The sequence below is a fragment of the Brienomyrus brachyistius genome, chromosome 2, assembly GCF_023856365.1.
Source record: "Brienomyrus brachyistius isolate T26 chromosome 2, BBRACH_0.4, whole genome shotgun sequence".
NCBI lineage: Eukaryota > Metazoa > Chordata > Actinopteri > Osteoglossiformes > Mormyridae > Brienomyrus > Brienomyrus brachyistius.
In genome coordinates, this window is record NC_064534.1 from 27,881,668 (window position 1) to 27,905,016 (window position 23,349).

Here is a 23,349-nt window from a genome sequence, read left to right on the forward strand (position 1 = left end):
TTCTGTTTTCTGAGCACATTCATAAGGAATTACAGTCTGTTCTTGTTCAAAAAATATGAATTGAAGTTATATCCAAAACAAGCTTCTTAAGGAAGTAGCTGATTTCACACAATAGGGTGCAAAATAATTATCTCCTTTTCAAAACACATTAAACAAAAGCGGGAGTTGATTAGGTAACTTCTGTCATAACATAGCTAATGATAAACGAAGGCAGCACCGAGTACGTGTTGCATTCGATTATCGTTGTACAGGAAATGATGACAAACTGGCCTGGAGTCTTTCCTTCCCCATGGCTGGTGCATAGTACTGAGCTCTCTGGACTGGATTATCGCCTTGGACTTATGGGGGGAGACAAACGCAATACTCGTACTCACAATACGTCTTAGTGCATGAGTATCAACCTACCCCCCTTCATTCTGGCTCTTGTCGTCTTATGCGTTCTCTCTAGCGCCCCCTTTTGTCTGCAGAACCAACTCGGCGGTTGATGATTTCAGAGATGCCTTTCTGTTCCTGCAGTGGTGCCAAGCTGTAACCTCTCCGTTAGCTTTAACGAGTCTGTCCATTCTCCTCTGACCTCATTCTAACAAGGCATCCTGGTGCCTGTCACTCACTCCATACTTATAGCACCATTCTCTGTAAACTCTACACACTGCACTGCATGAAGATCTGGAGAAGGTGTCAGTTTTGGAGATGATGGAGCCACCAAGTCTGGCACCAGCAGTCTGGCACCAGCAGTCACGCCATGTTTGAAGCCACATATGGTGCTTTTTTACTGGCATACAAGACCCGACCCAAACCCAGGCTGCATCATGAAGAGACACTATTACAGCACAGTTCCAGCTCATTCCGATGTTCCACTGCAGGAGGGTCGGCTCAGTAAACGCGTTGCCGGGTTTGAAGAGCGACAGTGACGCAAAACCAGGGAGAGTCTTATTTACTGTTCACACGGTAAACATCATGATTTTCTATGTGAAGCTGTTTTATTTAATTTTTTTTTTATTTATTGTGAGGCTATTTACGTTAGTACGTCTTTTGAATTGCTGCATCATGCAAACATCAAATGCTACCGGAATTAGCATTCGCTTGTGTAAATCTGCATTACGAATTTATTCCATTCAGCTGTTCTATAGCCCTTTTTTAGTAGGAAGTTGGAAACTCAGGTTTTGAGTTATCGGGAAATCATCACGATTATACTAATAATGATTAATATATAGAATGTACTCTTGTTCCTTCAGATCATCCATATGCAGAACTGTGGTACCTCAGTGCATTTCCACCAGTCAGATGGTGTTGATGCAACCAGGTTGGATTGGTCACACTTTGGGACCTGCTTACGGCTCGGTACGCTTTACGTACTTTGCAATGGAAAACCACTGTCTTGCGGTACGGCTCGGTTCTTGGTGGCAGTGGAAAAGCACTGATAGGTCCTGCATGCTAGTTTATGTAATGCTTAGACAGTTAGTAGCTGAACCTCTTGACCCTATCTGCATACTGTATATTTGTAAGGTATTTTTTTTACCTTAATGGACAGGCGTACCTGATAAACTGGCCACTGAGTATAATTGTTTGCTCTGGCGTTTTGTAAATATAGCACATACGAGTATTTTTGTTTGTGACGGTTGTGTTCATGAATGTAAATAGGCCAGTTCCACACGCACACATCTATATAAACATTTGTGGCTATTAATCTCTCTCCTCTCCCCGGAGGTTTGAGCATTAAGGGCAAGCTGGCTCTTTAAAGCCCATTAGACTGCAGTCTCTCTGAGTCCTCTGGTAGTCTGTGGGAAGGGATTTGGCCCTTTATAGGTCTATACCGATTTCCATGTTGATCTCGGCTTTCCACTCTGCATGTGATTTGTCTGCAGTGCTGGGCTCTAAATGAAAGCTTTTAAGATGACACACAGTCCATCCCCACACATCAAATCCTCTGGTGAACAAAAAAAGCGATGATAAGAGAACGGCACGGGTTATGAATTTCTGCATGTGACACCCGGCGATATGACCTGGGGGGTGTTTGGGCTGAGAGGCTGTGTGCTGTCATCCCATCCCATAGTCGCAGGTGAAGCAAAAGATGCGAGTCGCCCCTCGTCACCCCTCGGCCGCATAGAATCTCCGCCTTCTTACACAGGGGTTTTAATACGGATTTAATAAGTGTGGAATATCAAAACCAGCTTGATTATCATTAAAGCCTAAAGATACAGACACTAACCAGACAAAGGCAGCGGGAAATCATTGCTGTCTTGTATTATTTTGCATATTAATGAGATATAAAAGCTGTTGTTGGTTTTTTTTTGTATTTGTTTATTGTGACTAGACTGTCTACCACATGAGTGCCTGTATCCTCAGGCTGTTCTGCCAGCTAGGCTACCAAGTGAAATGATACTAAAAATAAACCAGTCCTGATCAGACTGCAGCTTAACTTAGCAGGACTAGTGTAAGCTGATGAGTGAATCGCATGAAGTTCTGTAGCATATGGATATGGTAAATATGAAGGTAATCTGGATTTGCAAGTGATTTAGTCCTATTTATCCATCTATTTTGCCTAACTGCATTACGGCAGTGCTGGGGCTTATCCCAGGAAGCGCAGGGCACAGGGGCTGCCCTCCTATCGCAGGCCTTGCACTCAGACCATTCAGAAAATCCAGTCTGTCTAAATTGTATGTTTTTTTGGAGTAGGAGAGGATATGGGGGAAACCTGCTTGAACATGGGAAGGACTTTGAGGCTCCAAACAAATGTAGCCTTGAATTAAGAATTATGCATGCGTTGGCTATGATCGCTGTCCATTGGCTATTAGCTCCTTCTATGGGTGGCAGCCATTCTCTTTTTCCCTACCTACCTACAGTTCAATGCCACGTCCTCAGACATAAATTGATCATATTGCTCTTTTCTTTTCTTATTAAAAAAAAATTGTGAAACCAGCATATTGTATTCCTCCTTCCACCTCGGCCTTGTCCAGCATGCTGCATATTTTGAGTGGCACGGAGAGATCTTCCCGGTAGCCGTTGCCTTGACGGCGGGAATATTCTGCACTAGCTGAAGTTGATTGGTTTTGTGGGCAGTGCTCTTCTGCCCCCCCCGGCACACCGAATCCAGCACGAAACAGCAGGAGGCAGCCATACTCGCTGCCTCATTTCCCTTCAAAGCAGCGTCCACTCAGTTTCCCTCACGTGCTCTGTGCGTTCGGTGGTCTCCGCATATGCAGCTCTATTGAAATAGTCTCAGATGAACTGGCAGGAATGTCAAAATCGGCTAAAAAGTGCTATTAATATGTATGCGGCCTCAAATTACACCCCTTAGGGTGCTCTTTTAAAATCTGTAGTGGATGTACACTTTGAAACTAAGTAATTTCATGTCAAGGGTGACCTTTTAAAACCAGAGCAAACTCTTTTAATATCTTTAACCCCCCCCCCCCCCCCCAATTATGTCTCCCTATGTTTCTTGTTTGTTTGGTTCCTTTGGAGTAACTTTCTTCCCCTATTCATCATGATGTCAGAATGATGTCCATACTGGTGATGGACCTTATGAGGGAGAAGCTCCAATCGGCCCTTGATCAGCCGTGCATCATGCCAGGTGTCAGAAGGTGCTGAAGCCTCAGAGGTAGCTCCCTGGACCTGAGGCACAGCCTCTTTGTTGTGTGTCTGCTTGTATCAAGGGCAGCTTCCTGCCCTGGGCAGAGTCAGGACCACTGAAGTGCACATCAGTCATGGGATTATGGAACATCATAGCCTGAGATATTCAAACGTTTCCACCTGCTACAGTACTTGGGTGCCAAGCCCCTTTTTTTCACGGATTTGTTGACTATAGATCTGCTGTTAAGTAGCGTGCGTTCAGATTCACTGGATTCTGGGCTGTCAATTTTATCTCTAAAAGGACAGCCTTTAAGCAATGCTCAGCCACAAAGGCTTAGGCTTAGTTTGGGTCCATTTATTTAAGAAATTGGGATTTCCTTGAGTTGTCTTGCTTTTTGTCCATTAAAATCAGCCCTTATCAGTGATACTAGGGGCGTGGACGTTTCCAGTGGCTGTGATCACATTACTAGGAACAAATAAAGTGTGCAGAATAATCTATGATGGGTGACCTCTGGAAAAATACATGCGGATTAATGCGCTCTCACTTATGTCATGGCTCCTGTTAATCTCGTTGGCACGGATATCAAACATGATTCGTTCAAGAAGCAGCACCACGGTGTTCAGAACATCCAGCATGTTTTAATATATGCAGAATCCATCACACCTGCAAAATCAACTAGCACAGGTTACTTTTAGAAAGCATTTGTCGTCATTTGAATAAATTGATAGTTTACTTCTAAACATTTACTGTGCTATTTATACTTTATATTATTTATATTTTAGCTGTTTCAAAAGGAAATTAGACTTTTCTGCAGGTCTTGCTAGATCAGCTATAAGGTATGTATATGTTTATTTACTTACGGCACCAAATAGTGGTTTCCTTATAATAATTATACTATACCTCACTTTACTGTGGGCCTCTTAGGGGGAATTCCCCCCCGCCCCCGCAGTATTACAGTGGAGACAAGGCAGCATCGGGGACATGCATGGTCTTTATAGCTTGCAAAAAAGCAGAATTGAACTAACACGATTATAAAAAATCTAAAGTTATTCAAGCCCAAAAGACTTTTTCTTCCCCAATTAATTTCACATTTGCTGTGAAAGGTGTTTATCCCGGAGTGTCAGCACCTCTGCGCTTCAACAAACCTGGCAGAGTTTCCTCATTCTGTCCTCCTCGGTCGAGCACAATCGCATCAGAGCTGAATGGTTACTGTAGGAGAAACACTTTGCTTTCGGGCTCCTGCTTTATGCTTCCCGCTTTCTTTATCCCATTGTTGGTAAATCGCTCTAAGCTCCTGTATTCAGTGAGCTATAGGCCACCTTTTTACCTCTTTAATGAATGCCTTGCGTGAGGCCGTTTTTCTTAAAACTGGGTGCACGGCTTCCCTTCCCGTAATTCGGCAGCTCTGCGTCTGCAGCACCCTCCAGAAGGCGGCATGCGCAAACATCTGTATGATCAACGCAGTTCAGGTGTCAGAGGGTGGCATTTTAGCATGCGGCGTGCGTGAGGGTAGCGGCTTGCAGCTCATGTTGCGGCTGTGCGGCGAATGAACTGCAACTTAGGGGAATGCGATGCAAATGATCTTTGGGGTCGGGGGAAAGCGGAAATATTCAATGCAGGGTCCATTTGTTCTCATTAAGAGGTGTCTTCTGAGATTGGGGGGGTGGTTCTCTGTTTCATCATCTGTTAGCAATACGTTTTCCATTATCTCTCTGGGGGAAAAGAGCTCATTTTCCATACTGAGCCCAAGAGTTCCACCAGGTCCTCGGTGTGTCAGGGGTCAAAGGTCAAGCGTGGCCATGTAAAAGACCCCGGGCCTTTTCAGCCTGGCCGGGGAGTATGACTGCGTCCTTGTTTACGCTAAGCTGTAAGAATCGGGTAAAATCGTCCATTAAAGGAGTTTTGGTAAATGTGGCAATGAGTCAAGTTAAAGCTGGGATTGGGTCTTAGCAGAAAGCAGGAAATGAGCTATTAAAAGACGAGCTTAATTCATTAGGATTTTTTTAAATCAGCCCTTGGGAAAGTCCGGTTCTTAGCGATTGATGATTCCGTCGTGTTTCTGTTCACTGAGCCAATCATCTGGAGGAAAAAGTGTCCCTTTCAGTAAAACCCGGGTTTTTATCTGGCCCGCATTGTGCGGCCTGTACATCAGGGAGTAAAATGTGCTCTCAGAGAGCCATTTGATGCCCTGATCGCGAGCTCCGCGGGGCCTGAGTCATCGGCCTCGCACAGACAGCGTGTGTGCCTGTCCCTCTCGCCGCCATCTGGCGCGGCGTGACGCAGGTGGGGTACAGGCCACGGTGAGAAACGCCGACACCGATGGCTCTGCCGCGATTCGGCTGGGGGGGGGGGGGCTCCTTTTGTCCACACTAGTGTAGCAGTGACGGATTCTGCCGCTGTTTGTTTCCGTCAGGTAGTAACGGGGGGAGAGAAAAAAAAAAAAACTTAGTATTTCACTCAAGATGCTTAACTGCCAGTGATGAGATAAATATTCATGAAGAAAAGAAGCAGAGATTAAATTGTCTCTCTGTGGGCATTATCATCATTAACTGTGAATAGAGCATGTAAAAGGCTGCTTGGTGCTCTGCGCATTTCATCCTTATACTCTTCCGCTCTGTCCCTTTTCCTCCTAAGGTGGATCAGCGTGGGGGGACATCGGTGCATTGAAGTGGCCTTTCGTTGCTGGTGTCTGTGTGACAGTCTCCCACTGTGGGGTAGAGTGGGGGGGGGGCTTGTTTGGCAGTCCCAGTCAGGCACAAGTGCCTATCTTATCAACCTTGCGCCTTGGTGCAGGGGGCTGTGCACAAAATGCAGTTATTATCCATTATAACCGTGCAGAGGCCGCTGTTTCACTGGCTACAGCCATGGCCTCAGTTCTGTCCTTAATGCAGTAGGTCAGATAGTCTCCAGTGCGATGGGGAGCAAAGCTCCTGAACACAGCGAGCCGTGTTACTGAACGCTCCCTTTTTCGAGATCAGAGATCCGACGCCGGTATGGGCGGGGCACTCGGCGAAAACAGTCGAGCAAATTTATATCTGCGCTGTCGATGGGGTTTCAGCAGTGAGCAGTGCACTGCGACAGGGTCCCGCGGGCCAGAGGCATAGCAGGATGGATTTATGGCTTGGAAACGAGGGGCAGGTGGGACACGCAGTCGCCGCCAGGACCCCATAACGAGCACTCAGGCCTCACTCGCATAATCAGCTTACAGCGTGCAGCTTTTAATGCGATCTCTCCATGTGCCGCACTAATGTAAAAGACGTATTCATTCTGCCAGTGCCTTTTTTCTCAGTCTAATCGAAAAAACACGTCCCCGTCTCTCAGAAAAGGACAGAATGTTTCGAGTCGGTATGATGCTCAGGGAAGTCGAGAGTGAAGCTCCAGTGGTATTTTTACATCACACCTAGAAAGCACTGTGGTGCCCGTGAAACACTATCAAAGTGACTACCTTGTCACTGGGGGAGGACTGGGGGAGGACTGGGGGAGGGGGGCACAGAGAAGGGGCGAAACCTGCTTTTTGAGAGGGTGAAACCTGGCAGAAGATGTGATTGTTAAATATCTGTGGTGACACATTAATGTCAACAGAGGATTTCTGCTTTTGGACTCTTAAGAAAGATCCTAAATTACTTCTACACCCTCTCGTCATTGATGGACTACCTAGGTTAGTGATCATTCGCAAATAAAAAATCGGTAATAAAAAAAAGAATTTTTGACCAACACGTGACCAAGTTTTTTACGCCTAGCCACAATGCACGCCCGAGTGAGAGTAACGCCGCTCTAGCTGTACGCGAACTTTACGTGAAAGAGACGGTGATGTGATCTCGGGGGCGGGCAGCGCAGTCGCGGTCACGCCTCGGCTAACATGAGTTCCGCTTACAGACCATTTTGCTTAACGACATGGTCATTGGAACTGAACTCGGTCGGTAAACGAGGAAACGATGCATTTTAGTGAATGTCCCGAGCATGTGTAAGTGGCTTCGAAGGATGGTAGATCACTCTTGGACAGGTTCTGCTTTCGATGTTATGATGACATTGTGAAAACACACTTTTTTAATGGGTGGTCAAAATCGCAGTAAATGTGGCAGTGAGTCAAGTTAAAGCTGGGATTGGGTCTTAGCACAAAGCAGGAGATGAGCTATTAAAAGACGAGCTTAATTCATTAGGATTTTATTTATTTTTTCATTTCAGCCCTTGGGAAAGTCCGGTTCTTAGCGATTGATGATTCTGTTGTGTTACTGTTCACTGAGCCAATCATCTAGAGGAAAAAAGTAAAACCTGGGTTTTTAATTTGGCCCGCATTGTGCAGCCTGTACATCAGGGGGTGAAATGTGCTTTCATACTGTTAGGTGTATCGCTCCTGACATAATTCATATGATAGTATAGGAACCCAAAGCAGCTGCTGTAGCTTAATGTGCAGCTGGCAAATTAAGATTTGAGCTGAAGCGATTTATGGCGCCTCTCCACGACTGGGTGACGTTTTTCTGGCTCCCCCCAGCATTGTGTAGGCTTGGCAACAGGCAGAATTTATCAGAGTTATTTTATGGTTTTCAAGCAGTACGTTATTTTGCTTTTTTCAGGCGTAAGCGTCCAGTGGTGGAGTTTGATATTTATCTCTCTTGTATTAGTGAATTGAATTTGTGAGTCATTTTCCTCGAACATATGGGGAGCGAAAAAGCTCTGGAGGATCGTGCCGCTGTGGATAATGATGTGCCTGACCTGTGTTCTTTCAAAACCCTAGAATCCATGCTGCCCACATTTTTGCCTGTTTTGGTCGTGTTTTTTTTTCCTTGCCTTCAGCCTGCAGTAGAATGATGGTTAAATATGACTGTGTACCCCCCCCCTCCCGCCCAGTGCCCTTAATTTTTGGTTAACAAAAAGCACATTAATATAATTCATTTCCTCTGGAGCTTCAGAATAATAAATTATTCACACAACCTTGAAGCCCATATTTGCTACGTCTTGTCACATTAAACTTATGTAATTGCCTTTATAAGAAACCAAAAGCTTTTAAAGTAATTCTTCCATGTGATGCTTTAAGTGTTATCTAAATGTGATATTTGTGCTACAATGATATTAAGGATCCCTCATTGGTCTGTTTTAGTAAAACACTTTGAGGTATTAAATTTACCGTTAACTAGGTTATTAGCTGATTAAAACATTTTGGGTCTCATCGTCTAAACGCTCTCTTTAAGATGCATGTACGTTTTTCCTTCGGCCAGACCTCTTATATCATATAGATGTCTGACATCTGTAATTTTTTCTTCTGATGAAGATCAGTGCGCTGCTCCTGTATGAGGATCTCGGCCAAGTGAGTCACGGTGGATAGAGTGCGCGAGGATCTCGGCCAAGCGAGTCAAAGCGGTTAGAGCACATGAGGATCTCGACCAAGCGAGTCACGGCGAATACAGTGCACGAGGATCTTGACCAAGCGAGTCAAAGCCGTTAGAACGCGCGAGGATCTCGGCCAAGCGAGTCACAGCACAAGGTTGGGGGGAGTCATGGAGCCTGATCCCTATGTGCCGAGCATCATGTCGTTGGCTGACGGGGGCTGGAGGAGGTCGTTGGACAGTTGGGCATCCCTGACCCACAGTGCCGTCTGCAGCCGCGCTCCCTTCCCCTTGTGATGATATGATGGGAAATGCCCTGACTCCCACTGGCCCTCCTGCCACCCACTCACTCCTACCCCATGGCGCCCCTCCCATCTGATGTGTTGGTTCTTTCCTGTCCCACAGAACTCAGCTCAGAAAACCTGCGAACATGCTTCCAGATCATCAATGCCTACACGTTTCTTTCAGCCACGGAGTTCCTGCAGGTCAGTACAACAACAGAAAAGGAAGTTAGTGTCAGAGATTCGGTCCCTGCTGATGTACCTTAATTACGGGTCCCTCAGTGAGGCATTGTGCCAGGGACATTTATACCAGGACAGGTATAATCACACCCTTTGGGGTGATGGGTCCCGTGGTGGAGTGTTTCATGACGCCCTGACTATCATCTTTCTCTTCGTCCTCCTCTTCATCCCCCAGAACTATGCTGAGGGTTTGTGTAGGTCATTCTGCGAGCTGCTGAAGGACATCACCAAGGAGGGCCAGGTCCAGGTATTGAAGGTGAGCCTGTGCTCTACACAAACATTATACAAACATTGCTTTGCTTTCTTCAACCTGTCTGGGAAACGGACCCAAAAAAGCATCACTAAGATATGGTGCCATCTGAGGTTGCCTACCCAGTTACCTACTCATTCTCAAAGCACTGCAGACCCACCTCCCCCCTTCGGAGCCCCCCCCAGTTAGTTAGCTGTCCTCCACACACACATGTGCGCAGAAGGAGGATGGCTTCTGAATTCACACTCTGTTTCACATTGGTGGGATTCTCTGCTTTCTGTAAAACTGCCGCCGCCGATTTTGGCAAAGAACAGGGTGGCAGGGAGGAAGAGCCGGATGGCAGAGCCGGATGGCAGAACCGGCATCGGCCACGTCGATTAGTGCCATTAGTTTCTATAAAACTCCCATTAGTGTAGCTGCCATCTACTCCTGCTGCAGAGCCTCTGTGCCATTGACTCCCTGCATCCAGCTTGGCTTCCTGTCGGGTGTGTCCCAGCACTGTGTGCGTGTGCGCGCGTGTGTGCGCGCGTGTGTCCAACATTTTTCAGGTCCCCACAATATAAACCTCAATTTTATGAAAAATCTGACTGCAGTCAAACAATTAAGAATGTCAAAAGTATTGTATGTAGTTTGGTTACTCATGGTTGACGTTAGGGCTGGGTTAGGGTTAAGGTTATCATAGCTAGGATTAGGGTTAAATACCCATAGAAGTGAGTAATGGAGAGTCCCCACAAAGAAATGAATGTGTACATATTTTTGGTGCGTGTTTGTGTGTGCGTGGGTAGGTCGGCTTGCTCACATGACCACAGATGGGCGTCACGCTGATCGTTCTGGGACAGCTTCTTGACTGCAGGAGGCCTAGTCTGTGTTACATCACATAGGCAGAGAAACATTTAAGTCATGCATTCGTTTTATGTAACGTTGCCCATTATCTGTAATTTGTGATGTTTTGGTAACATATTGAAGGGCAACAAAATTCCCAGCTTTGCTTTTTATTTTATTGTTTGTTTGTTTCTATAGGGGAGTTTTGTTTATTCCTGTTTATGCCAGAAAGTGTTACTCCTTGTGAAATACTTTCTCGTACCCCTCATGGTAGTTTACATATTCACATGACGTCACTAAGCATGTGATCATAGCAATCTGTAGTGTCGTTCGCTGAAAGTTTCTGCTGATTCCAAACGATTGTTTGATTGTTTTTTATAGTGTCCTGTTTTTGTGTATTCCATTGGGAAATCCCTGTCATCAGGTGTGCTTTTGCGGGACAATGTGTAAATGGTGGAAAAGGTGAAGTTGTGCAGATATCTTGGTATCATCGTTGTAAGTATTTATAGTCGGTGTCATTAATCTGAAAATTCATGGCCGTAGTTTATCTGTTAAACAGCCCTGTCTTTAATGGTCAAGTGTTGAAAATAAGAGCTGGAACTTTTTGCTTGATTAATTTGCTATAATATTGTCCATCACAATAATTGAAGGTAAAGTTTGTTTTTTTTTTAAAAAATTGACACTGCCTAATTATTTCAGTGGACGGATTCACAGATTCTGTTTCTGATTCCTGTTAAACCTCAAAGAAACCCACTTTTTGACTTGGATAATCAAGCACATGCTACAAGTACTTATTTAAAAATAAATTAATAATGTTTATGTTTTTAATTTTTACTCAAGCCGGGTTAAAGGGCCCAGAATTTTACAACTGTACTTACGGAGACTTTAAATTAATCATGTATTTAACTGGTGATCTAATTGTTGAACTAATGATCTAGCCTGATGTAGATAATACAAGCATTAAAGAGTTTCATATATTTATCTTTATATTATGGTTTGTTTTATTCTTTATTTTAATATTTAACTGGAAAGTCAGTATGCAGACGTGTTCCCTAAGACCCAATAGCCTAACGCATGTTTTTCTTTAAACACTCCCACGGTGTCTCCCCTGTATCCCGGGGTCTCACATGACGTCATGCCCTGTTTACACGCCCACAGTAGTGCATTTCCGTGTCTATGCACATTCATAAGCGAGTCTGACCTTGTGCCTGTGCACACAGCTAAATGTCCCGGCGAATTTTGTGCCTTTGTGTACGTTGTTGTCCTTTAAATTTAGGGTTACGACCATCTGTAACAATGTGTATTCCATCCTGGTCACGGAGCACCAGCTCTTCACCCTCACAGGGATACTTAAAGATTCATAGCAGTTTGCTCAACGAGTCTAGCTGTACGGTGGTGTCCCTCGGGGGTCCTGTGGGGGCTTTCTGGAGTATGGGGTACAGGGTTCATTGCTGCGGGCCGTCAGGTCCTTGTACAGACAGAGCGAGAGCTTGGTTCGCAGTTCCAGCAGTAAGTCAGACTTGTCAGACCCCAAACTGTTCATATTTATAGACAGAATTTCCAGGGCGTCAGGATTGCGTCTTGCTTTTTGCGGATGACATCGTCGCCCGGCGCCCTGCAGCGTGCACTGTGCTGGTTTGCAGCTGGATGTGAGGTAGCCCGGGGTGAGGATCAGCACCTCCGAGTCTGAGGCCGTGGTTCTTGACCGGAAAAGGGTGGATTGCCCTCTCCTGGTGGGGGAGGGGTTACTGCCTCAAGTGGAGGAGTTTAAGTATCAGGATCTTGTTCACAAGTGAGCGGAGAAGGAAGCAGGAGATCAGCAGGTTAATCGGTGCCGGCAGTAATGTTAAGCATGTAACGGCTCCCTGGGGAGGTGTTTCAGGCATGCCCAACTGGGAGGAGGCCCTGGGGTAGGCCCAGGACACATTGGAGAGATAATGTCTCTCAGCTGGCCTGGGATCGCCTTGTTATTGCCCAGGAGGAGATGGAGGAGGTGGCTGGCAAGACGGAGGTCTGGGCATCGCTGCTTAGACTGCTGTGGCCGCGTGCCAGCCCCCGGATAATCGGCAGAGGATGGATGGATGGATGGATGGATGGATGGATGGATGGACGGACGGACGAATGGATGGATGGATGGTCCTTCTAAGAATTAGAATCTAGACTTAAATTTGAGACCTCTAGTGAAAATTACTTTAACTTTCTTTAGTTTTAATATAAAATAGTTCATTACTAGCTATATTAGCATAATGATTTGAGCTGAATCTTCAAAATGTCCACAAATTCCTTGTCCCCTGGTATTTGATATATCCAGCATTTGCTTTAAAGAGCATGCACTCATCCATAGACTCCTCATGTCTGTGCAAAACCTCTGAGGGTCCATGTTATCCCAGTATAATGTGAGAATACCCCAGGGATCGACGGAATGCTTGGCTTTCCTGGTGCTCAGGGGGCCACCTTAAATATCCGATGGGGTCGGAGTCAGCTGAGTGTGCAGGGAGTTTCATGACATTCTTTACTCCTCTTAGTTCTTACAAAGCTTTGAGGTGTGTTTGGGGTCATTATCATGTGAATACTCTACAAAGGTGCAGTCCAGAGGGTGTAGCAGTCTTTGTTTTATCCCAGTTCCCAGAATGCCTGACCCAAGCAATCAAAAACCCAAGCTCTAAAAGCCTTACAGGTGTGCTGGGAACTGGGGTATACAAAAAATGTGGATCCATCCAGTGTGCCCTGAGGACTGGTTTGGGAAACAATTGAGTACAGCATGATGGACCGAGTAGCACTTCTACTTAGTCAGGATGTAGTTGATTCAGTGCAGGTATAAATCTTTGTAGTATAAATCTCAGTAGTTACAAAGAATCCTTAAGATTCATTCAAGTCATTTGAATTCTTAAATGTTAAAGAAATGGCTTTAGTTTTTTTTTTCTCTCACCTCCTTACTCTGTGGCATTTTCTGGCAATCAGTGGATAAGCATTGTGGCATTTATCTAAATAAACCTGTGAATTGGCAGCATACGCTACATTTGCATTCACATTTGATTAGAAATGGAACTTTAAATGGTGCTGTCGGGATACCCATAAGGCTGACACCTGACCCAGTGCATAAAATCCTTAAATCCATTTTCCGAATAACGTCAGAGTTCTCTGGAACGTTTGCCTTTCTGAAGCCTCAGATTCCAGTTGCCATGGTGAATTTAATACATATATAATATATGTATGTGTTCTTTTCCCCCCATTCTCGGCCTTGGGAGATAAGTGGAGAAATGCAGTTTATTTGGATGTGTCTGGCTAGCTCGTTAGAGAACGCAGTAATTCTCACCTTGGGATTTGAGCTGGTGAGATCGATTTTTGTCTTTCCGATTTGTTTTGCGTGACTGCGTCTCTGCAAAATGCCAGAATGCGATGCAGTGGCAGCCAGAGTCATTTAATAATTAACATTTCTTCTGCTTTGTTCACAGTTTAATTAATGCTTTTATAATAAATACCTCGATAAACACATTGGTGCAAATCCCGCATGGGATTCGTGTCCTTCCATCCTCTTCATCCTCCTTTTTTTCCCCTCCACCCAGTCTTCTGTTTACTCCTGTTAGTTTGTTTAAGGTCTGGTTATTGTTTCGGTAAATGTGATTATAATAGAAACTCTGCCAATGCATCCTGTTGGAAATGGCTCACTGGGATGCAAATCCTTGTAGCTTAGATGTCAGCTTCTGCTTCCCTCGTCTTATTACCAGATCTGTAGGATGACCAGACTGACTGGACTCTGTTTGCTGAGGTAGCTCATCACACCTGTTAACTCTGGCTGCAGGCAAGCAGGCCGCTTGTGCCAGAATGTGTCTGATATGCATATATCGCCCCTAAGATCGGGTCGCGGCCCTCAGATAAGCGGAAGATCATGGATGGATGGATGGCCCCTAAGATCCTTTGTCTGACCTTTAACAGGTACCACATACTTGGGATGCGTAATGTTACATCTCAGACATGTGGGCAGACTCATCCCAATGTTACATTTTATTTGTTTAACAGACAGTTTAATACAAAATGACACTCATATTTGACAAATCTGGGACAGACAGGTCCTTGGAGCAGCTGGAGGTGAAGTGCATTGCTCAAGGGTAACTGGCGTTATCTCTGTCCACCTTGGGATTTGAACCGACAACCTTCCAGTTGCAGGCACAGTATTCTAGCCAGCTGATCCATTTGCCGCAACATATTTATTTGTCTATAACTTGCCATTACTTGGGGATCAGTGGTCCAGTTACCAAGGTACAAACAAGGGAGTTTCCTTTACGCACTGGTTTCTAAATGGTTGAATGTTGTCTGAAATGGGTCATCCCTTATTTCATGTGATCGTATTTTATTTATTTATATATTTTGATTATCATGCCATGGGGGGGGGGGGTTGTGGGCATGTGAGAAAGCAGCTTTTGTTTCCAGGTCTGAGAGAGCTGCCTTTCACGCTGTTATTCGGGCTTGATGACAGCCTCTGTTTCTGCTCACTGGATGTGGGATTTGTGAATGTCAGGGGGCTGGGGGCTGGGGGGCGGGGGTGGGGTGGGGGGGTGGGACAAAACGGCAACAAAACAACATGGAAAGAAATTACACCCTCTCTCTTTTCACTCAGGTGCAGGTACTGTTTCACATCCAGCAATAAGTGATTCTGAAAGTGTTTGCTTAATTTTATTTTTTTACATGTCTGTCAATACTTGGCAGATTGAAAAGGTGCACCCCCCCCCCCCCCCCAAAAAAAAAAAGCTTTTAGCTTGGGCTAATGCTTTCTGTAAACCGTATCCACAAAACTTTTTAACATACAGTCACGGTTTGCCAGAAGAGATTTTCTCTCTTAAAATGTCTATTATTTGTTAATGTAATCGTGCCACTTCCTGTACACTTCTTGAATTCCTGTTTTGTTTGATAAATAGCCTCTGTATGATTATGGGCATGCTTAAGAACTGCAGGAGTTGTCTGACCTTAAATTAGACCCTAAGCATTTCAATTATTTGTTTTTTTGTTTGTTTATTTGGGGGCTGACAGCTGGTAAGGGTGTTTTTCCTTGCTTGTTTTTTGTTTTGTTTTGTTTTCCCCTTCTGTCGTTCACTTCTGATCCCCTTAAATGGCACTAATGGCATCGTAAAAACCCATCATCACTGCCCGAGGCAAGCTGCCAGAACCAGGAGCCTGTTCACTCAAGGCTTTGAGCTAATTCATGTAGAGTCTTGATTGGTAATCACACTGCAAAGCGTAATGTGTAGGTAGCTTAATGTAAAATCAAATAGTGGTTTACACCAACTGGACATTTGGCATTAGAAAACGGAATTAGCATATAGAACAAAAGACTGATGTATGGATGGATGCTTAACATTTGAAACTGAGTTATCAGCATATGTGGTGTACATATTCATTTAACGCTTTTCTTGATGAGATGGGAAAATTTATTGGTTTCCTGCAATGTGTAATAAAACCAGTTCAGTTCATTTTCTCTGCTGCTGTGAAAATTACCGAGGTCCCTTACCTGTCCTGAGTCTCTCGACCAGCAATGAGCAGGAAGGTGAGTGGTGGGTTAGGCCCCCAGGAACACCATGTCCCTTTGTTCAGCTCTCCTCCTGCTTGGAGACATTTTCCTGCTTTGAAAGAGATTAGCCACCCCTAGGACAGAGTGACATGTCTGGCGTGAGATTAGGGGGGGTCGGGCTATGTTGGCACAACTGGGATTAAAGGTGTCACATGCTCTCTGCCTCTTCCCCAGTACCAGGAGATGTGGGTTGGATTAGATATTTTAGCTGCACGTAAAGAATGCTGAGGGTGTCATAGTGGCTTAATAGTCAACGTTGTTGCTTCACAGCTGCAGGGTTGGGGGTCTGGATCCCATTTCCAGCATGTGTGTGTGCCAGATCCATGCAGATGGGACCAAGGAGAAGGTGTCCCATAATCACTGTGCCACACTGCACCTCAGGTGTGGCAGTGAATCCTTCGCTCCTTAATCTTCTTTTGTAACTGAGTAAAAGCCAGGCGTATGCTTGTCAGGATCTCTAATTAGTTGGCAGCAGAATGGGTTGTTGAAAATCGAGTTAAGTTAACGAGTGTAGCCGAGAGCCCGCCGTCCGCGGCATTTTAACAAATCCATCCTTGTCCACGTGTGCGTGATTTATGGCTGAGGTTTCGGATGACATTTAAACACATGTGAGGCCTCTAGCGCACGGCAGAATTATTCTGCAGTGAGGGCGGCATTTTTGTCTGTGTGTGTCAGAGTCCTCCCCCTCCACCGCTAAATGACAAATGGAGTTTGTTCTAAATACAGAAAAACGTTAATGTGACATCACACATGAAATATATAATGTTTCTTATATTGGTTAGAAATATATGAAGATATACGCTGTGCTGTTTGTGTTGTGGTACGCTTTTTTTTATATATGGCTTCACTCTGCTGGAGACGTCCATAGGAATTCACATTTCCTGCATTCTAGAACTTTCCTCATCTGCTGACACAGTTTTCCATTATCAGTCTGTTTAAAGACCCCAGAGTTAGAGCTGTCATTGCCTGTAGGCTCAGAGTAAGATAAGAGAATTAAAATAATTCAAATCCATGGCAGCAGAGCCGGGGGGGGGGGGGGGGGGGGGGTTTCTGATCCCCTTTTGACGTGCTCATTGTAAATTGAATATCAACCACTTATCTGTAGATATTCATTTCTCCGACGGACGATAAACTCGACCAGTTCAGGGCCCAGTTCTCTGGCACGGCATTCAACCTATTAAAAATTTCTCAAAGGCGAAATGAGTCTGCCGTAGCGCTGTCTGGAGAGGTGGACGGTCCATGTGCTTTACGTACAGCCAAGTAAATACCTTTGAGGAAATACGCTGCTCTGACATTTTAATGGGTTTCAGTCTGAAAAGTGGTCTTCATTTCCGGAGGGTTTCGATGGTGGGACGCAGTGGCCCAGGCTTGGGACACATTCGCTGCATGGCGTGCAGGGTCACGCCTGCGGGACCAGTTGATTTTTATTTCCACGCCCATTTTAACTGGCTAGAGCAGCCAAACTGCCAGCGTGAGACCGGCGTGTTGGGAGACCCCCAAGCTATGGAGAACAAGATGGTGTAGGTGAAGAGAAGCATTCCAACCTGTGCTCGTACTTCTGCAAAGGGAAAATAAAGCAATTGTCATTTATTTTTTTTAATTAGCGGTGAGCATTGGCTGACAGACACCACAGCGTTGAGCTAGCATCGTAGCGCGGTGGTCTTGTATCTCAGCCCAGGTTCAGGGTGTGGAGTTTGCATGTCTGTCTTGTTTTATGTGTTTTAATTATTACGAATAATTAAAAAACTATTTTAATTATGGTTTACGCCTGCTTCAGTAAATAAGCAGGCAAGCCTTTACTTGTATTTCTAAACAGGATTAAAACTTCCCTACTGAGCGAACTCGCCTGTTCTCTGCTATACCTGTTTTAAACTAATGAATCCTAATCATTGTTACTGTAAATGTTTTTGCAATTTCTCTCCCTGCACATTTTGCTGAGAATACTTTGTATTTAGGAAGAATGTAATGATCAGAGGGGGCGGCATGGTGGTGCAGTGGTTAGCGCTGTTGACTCACACCTCTGGGACCCGGGTCCGAGTCTCCGCCTGGGTCACATGTGTGTGGAGTTTGCATGTTCGCCCCATGTTGTCGTAGGGTTTTCTCTGGGTACTCTGGTTTCCCCCCACAGTCCAAAGACATGCTGAGGCTAATTTGACTTGCTAAATTACCTGTAGGAGTGCATGTGTGTGAAGAATGTGCCATGCGATGGGCTGGCCCCCCATCCTGGGTTGTTCCCTGCCATGTGCCTAATTGCATTCTGGGATAGGTCCCCCCCCCCCCCGCGACCCAGTAGGATAAGTGGTTTGGAAATCTCCACCTCTGGTAATGATTGAATTAATATTGTACTGAGTAGAGGAAACTCTTCCTGACGTATTGTCACATCCTGGCTGTTATCTTAATGTTGTGTTTGGTTAACATCTTGTGACTGTCAGGATTTAAACGAACACGTTTGGGTACGACGTCATGCCAGCATTATTACAGAGCGGCCGCCTTTCAGTTTAGTTTCATTGTCCAGCCTTTAGGCATGAAAAAACATAGATATATATTTTACAAGATACTATTTTTTAAGACCCTTTTTCCAATTTGTGTTATTAAAGGAGAAAGTGGAGGGTACACATGCGCTATAGTCAGGCGAAGACCCAATGTAGCCAATAATTATATTGTGTCTGTAAATTAACAGAACATTAGGCAAAGCTCAGTTGTTTTCAAGTGTGCTCTCTCTCACCCTGGACAAGGGTAAGCAAAAATCACATGACTGCTTGCTAGTCAACATTATGGTCTTCACTTTTCTACGTTTTATAAATCACACGTTATTTTGATGGCCGTTATCAAGGTAAATTCAGTGTAGAAAGGCAGGGCTTGCAGTAGCAGCTCCGTAGCAACAACGTGGGGGGTGCGGTCAAACGTGTTTCCATACGCCACGCAGCCAGTGTCCTGGGACTCAGTAGCACAGTGGTCTCAATTCTCAGCCCAGGTTCAGACTATGTGAAGTTCGCACGTCTGTCTTGTTTTTATGTGTGTTTTCTTCCAGAGTCTAGGTACATGGAATTGGGAGAGTTTATGTCTGTGAATTGTTCATGGTGTCTGATGGCATGTGCACAGCTTGACGTAAAGTCAAGTACTGGGCTACACCAGCCAAAAATGTGGCATGAGAGGAGGGAATGAGGTTAGCATGTAGAACAAGAGACTGGATGGATGGATGGATGGATGACATTTAGAACTTTGGGTTGTCAGCATTATGAGGTGTTCGTATTCATTGTGTTCGCATGTGTGCCCTGTGGTAGACTGATGTCCTGCACGGGCGCCTTGTATCTTCTCCTTGCTGGAATAGGCTCACCTCGCACTATACTGGATAAGCAGGTATGGGCAAGGGAGGGTTTTGATGTTTGACTGTCCTCTTCCCTTAGGTGGTAGAAATCGCCATTAAAGTGAGCCCCCATTTAGGCGCCCTCATGTTCCAACCCCTCCTGCCCGACGTCTTCCGAGGAATCCTAGACGGAGAGGTGGGTCGCCTTCCTGCGCCATTTCTTAACCACCCGCCTCTTGGACAGCTTGGAGAGAAGTGGGCCGAGGAAGGTGTTGCAGATTCTCACGCATGTAATGAGGGACCCTGTGCATGTTGTGCCTTTACAGAGGTACCCCCGTGGTCATGTCCACATACCTGGGAATCATCGGCCGCGTGCTCCTCCAGAACTCCAGCTTCTTCTCCTCCCTCCTCACACAGATGGGCGTAGAGTTCAACCAGGAGGTATGTCGTTATACCACCACCCTGCAGACTGGCAGATATCTGTCCTGTCACCGCATAGCCGCCTTCGATTTGCTTCTGCGTCACGCACTGGCACCCCGCGTCTTTTCACTGGGCGCGAGGTGCCGCACGCCGCTGGAATGACATCAGCAGAACCGCCGTTTCGGGTTGGGCTTAATGCAGAAGCATGTGGGCTGCATGAATAAGTTTGGGGTCCTGTTGAGAGCCGCTGACTAATTACGCCGGTGCCAAGGCAGCTGCCTGAGATGTGACCTATGTGGGGCTCTCTATTGTTCCGTTTGATGTCAGAGAACCCTCTTAAGGTGGAAAGTAGCAGTAATACTAATAATATGAAGCACAACCACTTCAGAGTTAAAGCAGGAGCCACCTCCTGTCATGCATATATATTTTGTTCCTCGAAGAAATTCACTCAGGAATAACCACAGCAACTGCCATCTTTTTTATTTCTTATGCTCATGAAACACTCACATTCTCAATTTTCTTTTTTCTGTGTATGTTGAGGTCACAGTTACACTGGCAGAAGAACAATGTTTAATATCTTTTGTGTTCCAGAATGCAATTTACTCTCATTTATATATGGTTCCAGCTATTTTAAGCCACACATCCATTTGGTAATTGCCTCTTTCACGGGATATATTTTGGCAGGTCTGAAGTCGCACAGGGCTGAGTTCTTACGTTGCTTTTACAGGTGCTTTTTTTTCCAAGCATGACGGCTTCCCTTTGAAGCATATTTGTTTTTGTGTTGCACCCTCTGCAATTTATTTGCCAATCGGGAAGAAATATGCTTTGAAATTTCTCTTACAGCTAAAGAATTTTTTACTCCATCTGTCACAGGCGCGTTTCATTTAAGAAAGAGCAGAATAAATGAACGGATAAGTAATTTCGTGTTTTGTCCTGGAGATCTCGCTGCCGTAGGTCTCGCTTGTTCCTGGTGGATCAGTCCGTGCGACTGGGCACTGCTGTTGTCTTGGGTCAGGCTTTGCTGCGTTCCTCCCTGCCGAGAGTCTTCCACTATGCATGCCGCCCGGAATCGACCCAATACGCAGTCGGCAGTGAAGTTATTTAAAACCCCAACAGGAGGCCCTGAAGTCTCCCGACTTTAGGGTTCCGCTGTCCTTCCCCCGTTGGTACATGGGCTCGAAGACCATTATCGGGGGAGGTTCCTTGGGAATTTGGCTACACAGAGCGACGTCTTCCATTTTCTCTTCTGGTTAAGTTCCTCAGAGAAATGTTTGTCGCCCCCGTCAACAGCGACCCCCCCCCCCCCCCCCCCAGCACCTCCGTTGAATGACAGAGACCTTACAGCACGCCATCCACACACCTGCAGCAACGAGTATAAAAGGATTATGTAAAATGTAACTGGGTATAGGCAAGCATGTGAGCCACCCTGTATTTTATCTGTCACCATCATTCAGTCTGAACATGCCGGTAATTAAGTATTGCCGGTGGATGGATCTGGGGTGGAAAAACAGTGTTTGGTCGGCTTTATGTAACAGTGCTTTGCTACTTTTTTTTTTTTTTTGTCAGATCACTAGACAGAGCACTGTGTAGCTGTAAAATTAGTGCAGATGGTCCTGCAGGTCACGGTAATTACACACAGGCTTTCATGTCCATCGGCAGGGGATGTGAGGCAGCATGAGTAGCTAGGTGCGGTACATGAGTGATGCAAAGGTGTCAAGTTTAAGTTGATATAACCACTCGGGGAAAGTTGTGTTTCCAGGGTAGCCGAGTCGGCGGGTCTGATGGATGTTTGATATGTATTTTCCCACCTGAGAGGTTGGCAGGGCTACTGTCCAGCCGAGTTAAACATGCCGCATCTCCCTGTACGGCTCTGATGGTGTGCTCCACCTGCTCGGCCTTGCGTTTAACCACGCGCCTCTGCCATTCTGACTGTGCCAGATGGACCAGCTCCTGGGGAGTCTCATCGAGATGTGGGTGGACCGCATGGACAACATCACGCAGCCCGAGAGGAGAAAGCTCTCCTCACTGGCTCTGCTCTCCCTGCTCCCGTCAGACAACAGGTGAGTCACAGCAGCCTTTGGCCAGTCCTCCACCCGACTGGGGAAATCAAGCGACCAACCGGCATTTGCTACCAAGTGGGCGGACTTGAATATGCTGTCGGTGTCACGCTGAGATGAGAGGACAGTTACATGGTTCGTAATGCTGATGTGGATGGGCATCTGAAGACTGCTGCTCTGCCTCAGCCCCCACCCCAGACTGTGAATGAGTGTCGTAGGTGGACACAGCTGCCACTTTCTTTCCAGAAAATACTTCAGGTCCTACTTTAACTTCCTTCAGTGGAGTAGCTTAATCACTTATCTCTCAGAGTGGACCAGCTAATCAGCCCCAGTCACTTTGGATTCATGTGTGTGGACCAGCGCCAAAACACTTTCACTTTCACTTTCCAATCTTCCAGTCACTTTCCTACGGCTCCCACTGGTTCAGAGTCTAAGGCCCCCACCGGTTCGGGACCTACGACTCCCGCCGGTTCGGGACCTAAGGCCCCCCGCCGGTTCGGGACTTAAGGCCCCCCGCCGGTTCGGGACCTAAGGCCCCCCTCCGGTTCGGGACCTAAGGCCCCCCTCCGGTTCGGGACTTAAGGCCCCCCTCCGGTTCGGGACCTAAGGCCCCCCTCCGGTTCGGGACCTAAGGCTCCCCTCCGGTTCGGGACCTAAGGCCCCCCTCCGGTTCGGGACCTACGACTCCCGCCGGTTCGGGACCTACGACTCCCGCCGGTTCGGGACCTAAGGCCCCCCGCCGGTTCGGGACCTAAGGCCCCCCGCCGATTCGGGACCTAAGGCCCCCCGCCGGTTCGGGACCTAAGGCCCCCCTCCGGTTCGGGACCTAAGGCCCCCCGCCGGTTCGGGACCTAAGGCCCCCCCGCCGGTTCGGGACCTATGGCTCCTGTAGCACCTCCCTGATGGCAGGAGAGTAAACAGTCTATGGTTGGGGTGTGAGGCATTTTTGGTGACGCTGCAAGCCTGTCACACGCACCCCGTGTATGCTGCAGGTCAGCGATGGTTGGCAGCAGGATGCGGACGATATGCTGGGCAGTTTCACCATGGCCTTCCTGTCAGCTACGGAGCAGTTGCCATACCTTATCATGATGGAGTTAGTCAATATGCTCTGGACAGTACAGCGGTAAATGTTCAGCAGAATCTGAGGAGACAGACAGGCCTTCTTCAGAAGCGTGGTGTGTCCCTCCAATGATTATTAAATTCCTTTAACCGTTACTTCGGTATATACAGCCCTTTTGTTTGTGCTAATGTGCCATTAGTGTTGTTAATAGAAGCGAATGTAACACCCTAAACCAAAAAGCCACAATGTTTTAATGAGTGGCCGCTCTGTCAGGAAATCGAAAACCTGCAATCGGTATTTTATAAAACATTTGGTAAATGGGTGGAGTTTACTGGCAATTTCAAGTTCTTTGAAGTTTCTGTTTTTTATGAGCTGTATGAGTTATATGTTGAGCTGTATGTTATTTTTTAAATGCAAATCAACCCAGGTGAAAGTAAAACATATATTAAAT

General features: G+C 46.2%; 1 protein-coding gene and 1 long non-coding RNA gene across 2 annotated transcripts in view; one reads left to right on the forward strand and one right to left on the reverse strand.

The window, feature by feature from the left end:
* ipo11 (importin 11) overlaps positions 1-23,349 on the forward strand; it is a 145,135-nt gene that overhangs the window by 82,641 nt on the left and 39,145 nt on the right. The window contains exons 22-26 of the mRNA XM_049001391.1: positions 9,301-9,380; positions 9,592-9,672; positions 19,462-19,564; positions 19,690-19,802; positions 21,720-21,841. Coding sequence (XP_048857348.1) covers positions 9,301-9,380; positions 9,592-9,672; positions 19,462-19,564; positions 19,690-19,802; positions 21,720-21,841 — 499 coding nt within the window. The remainder of the gene's footprint in view (positions 1-9,300; positions 9,381-9,591; positions 9,673-19,461; positions 19,565-19,689; positions 19,803-21,719; positions 21,842-23,349) is intronic.
* Positions 22,293-22,899, reverse strand: LOC125724924 (uncharacterized). The gene is made up of 3 exons (XR_007387260.1): positions 22,716-22,899; positions 22,517-22,589; positions 22,293-22,316 (listed from the first exon to the last, which is right to left on the reverse strand). It is a non-coding gene; the product is annotated as an uncharacterized LOC125724924 (long non-coding RNA).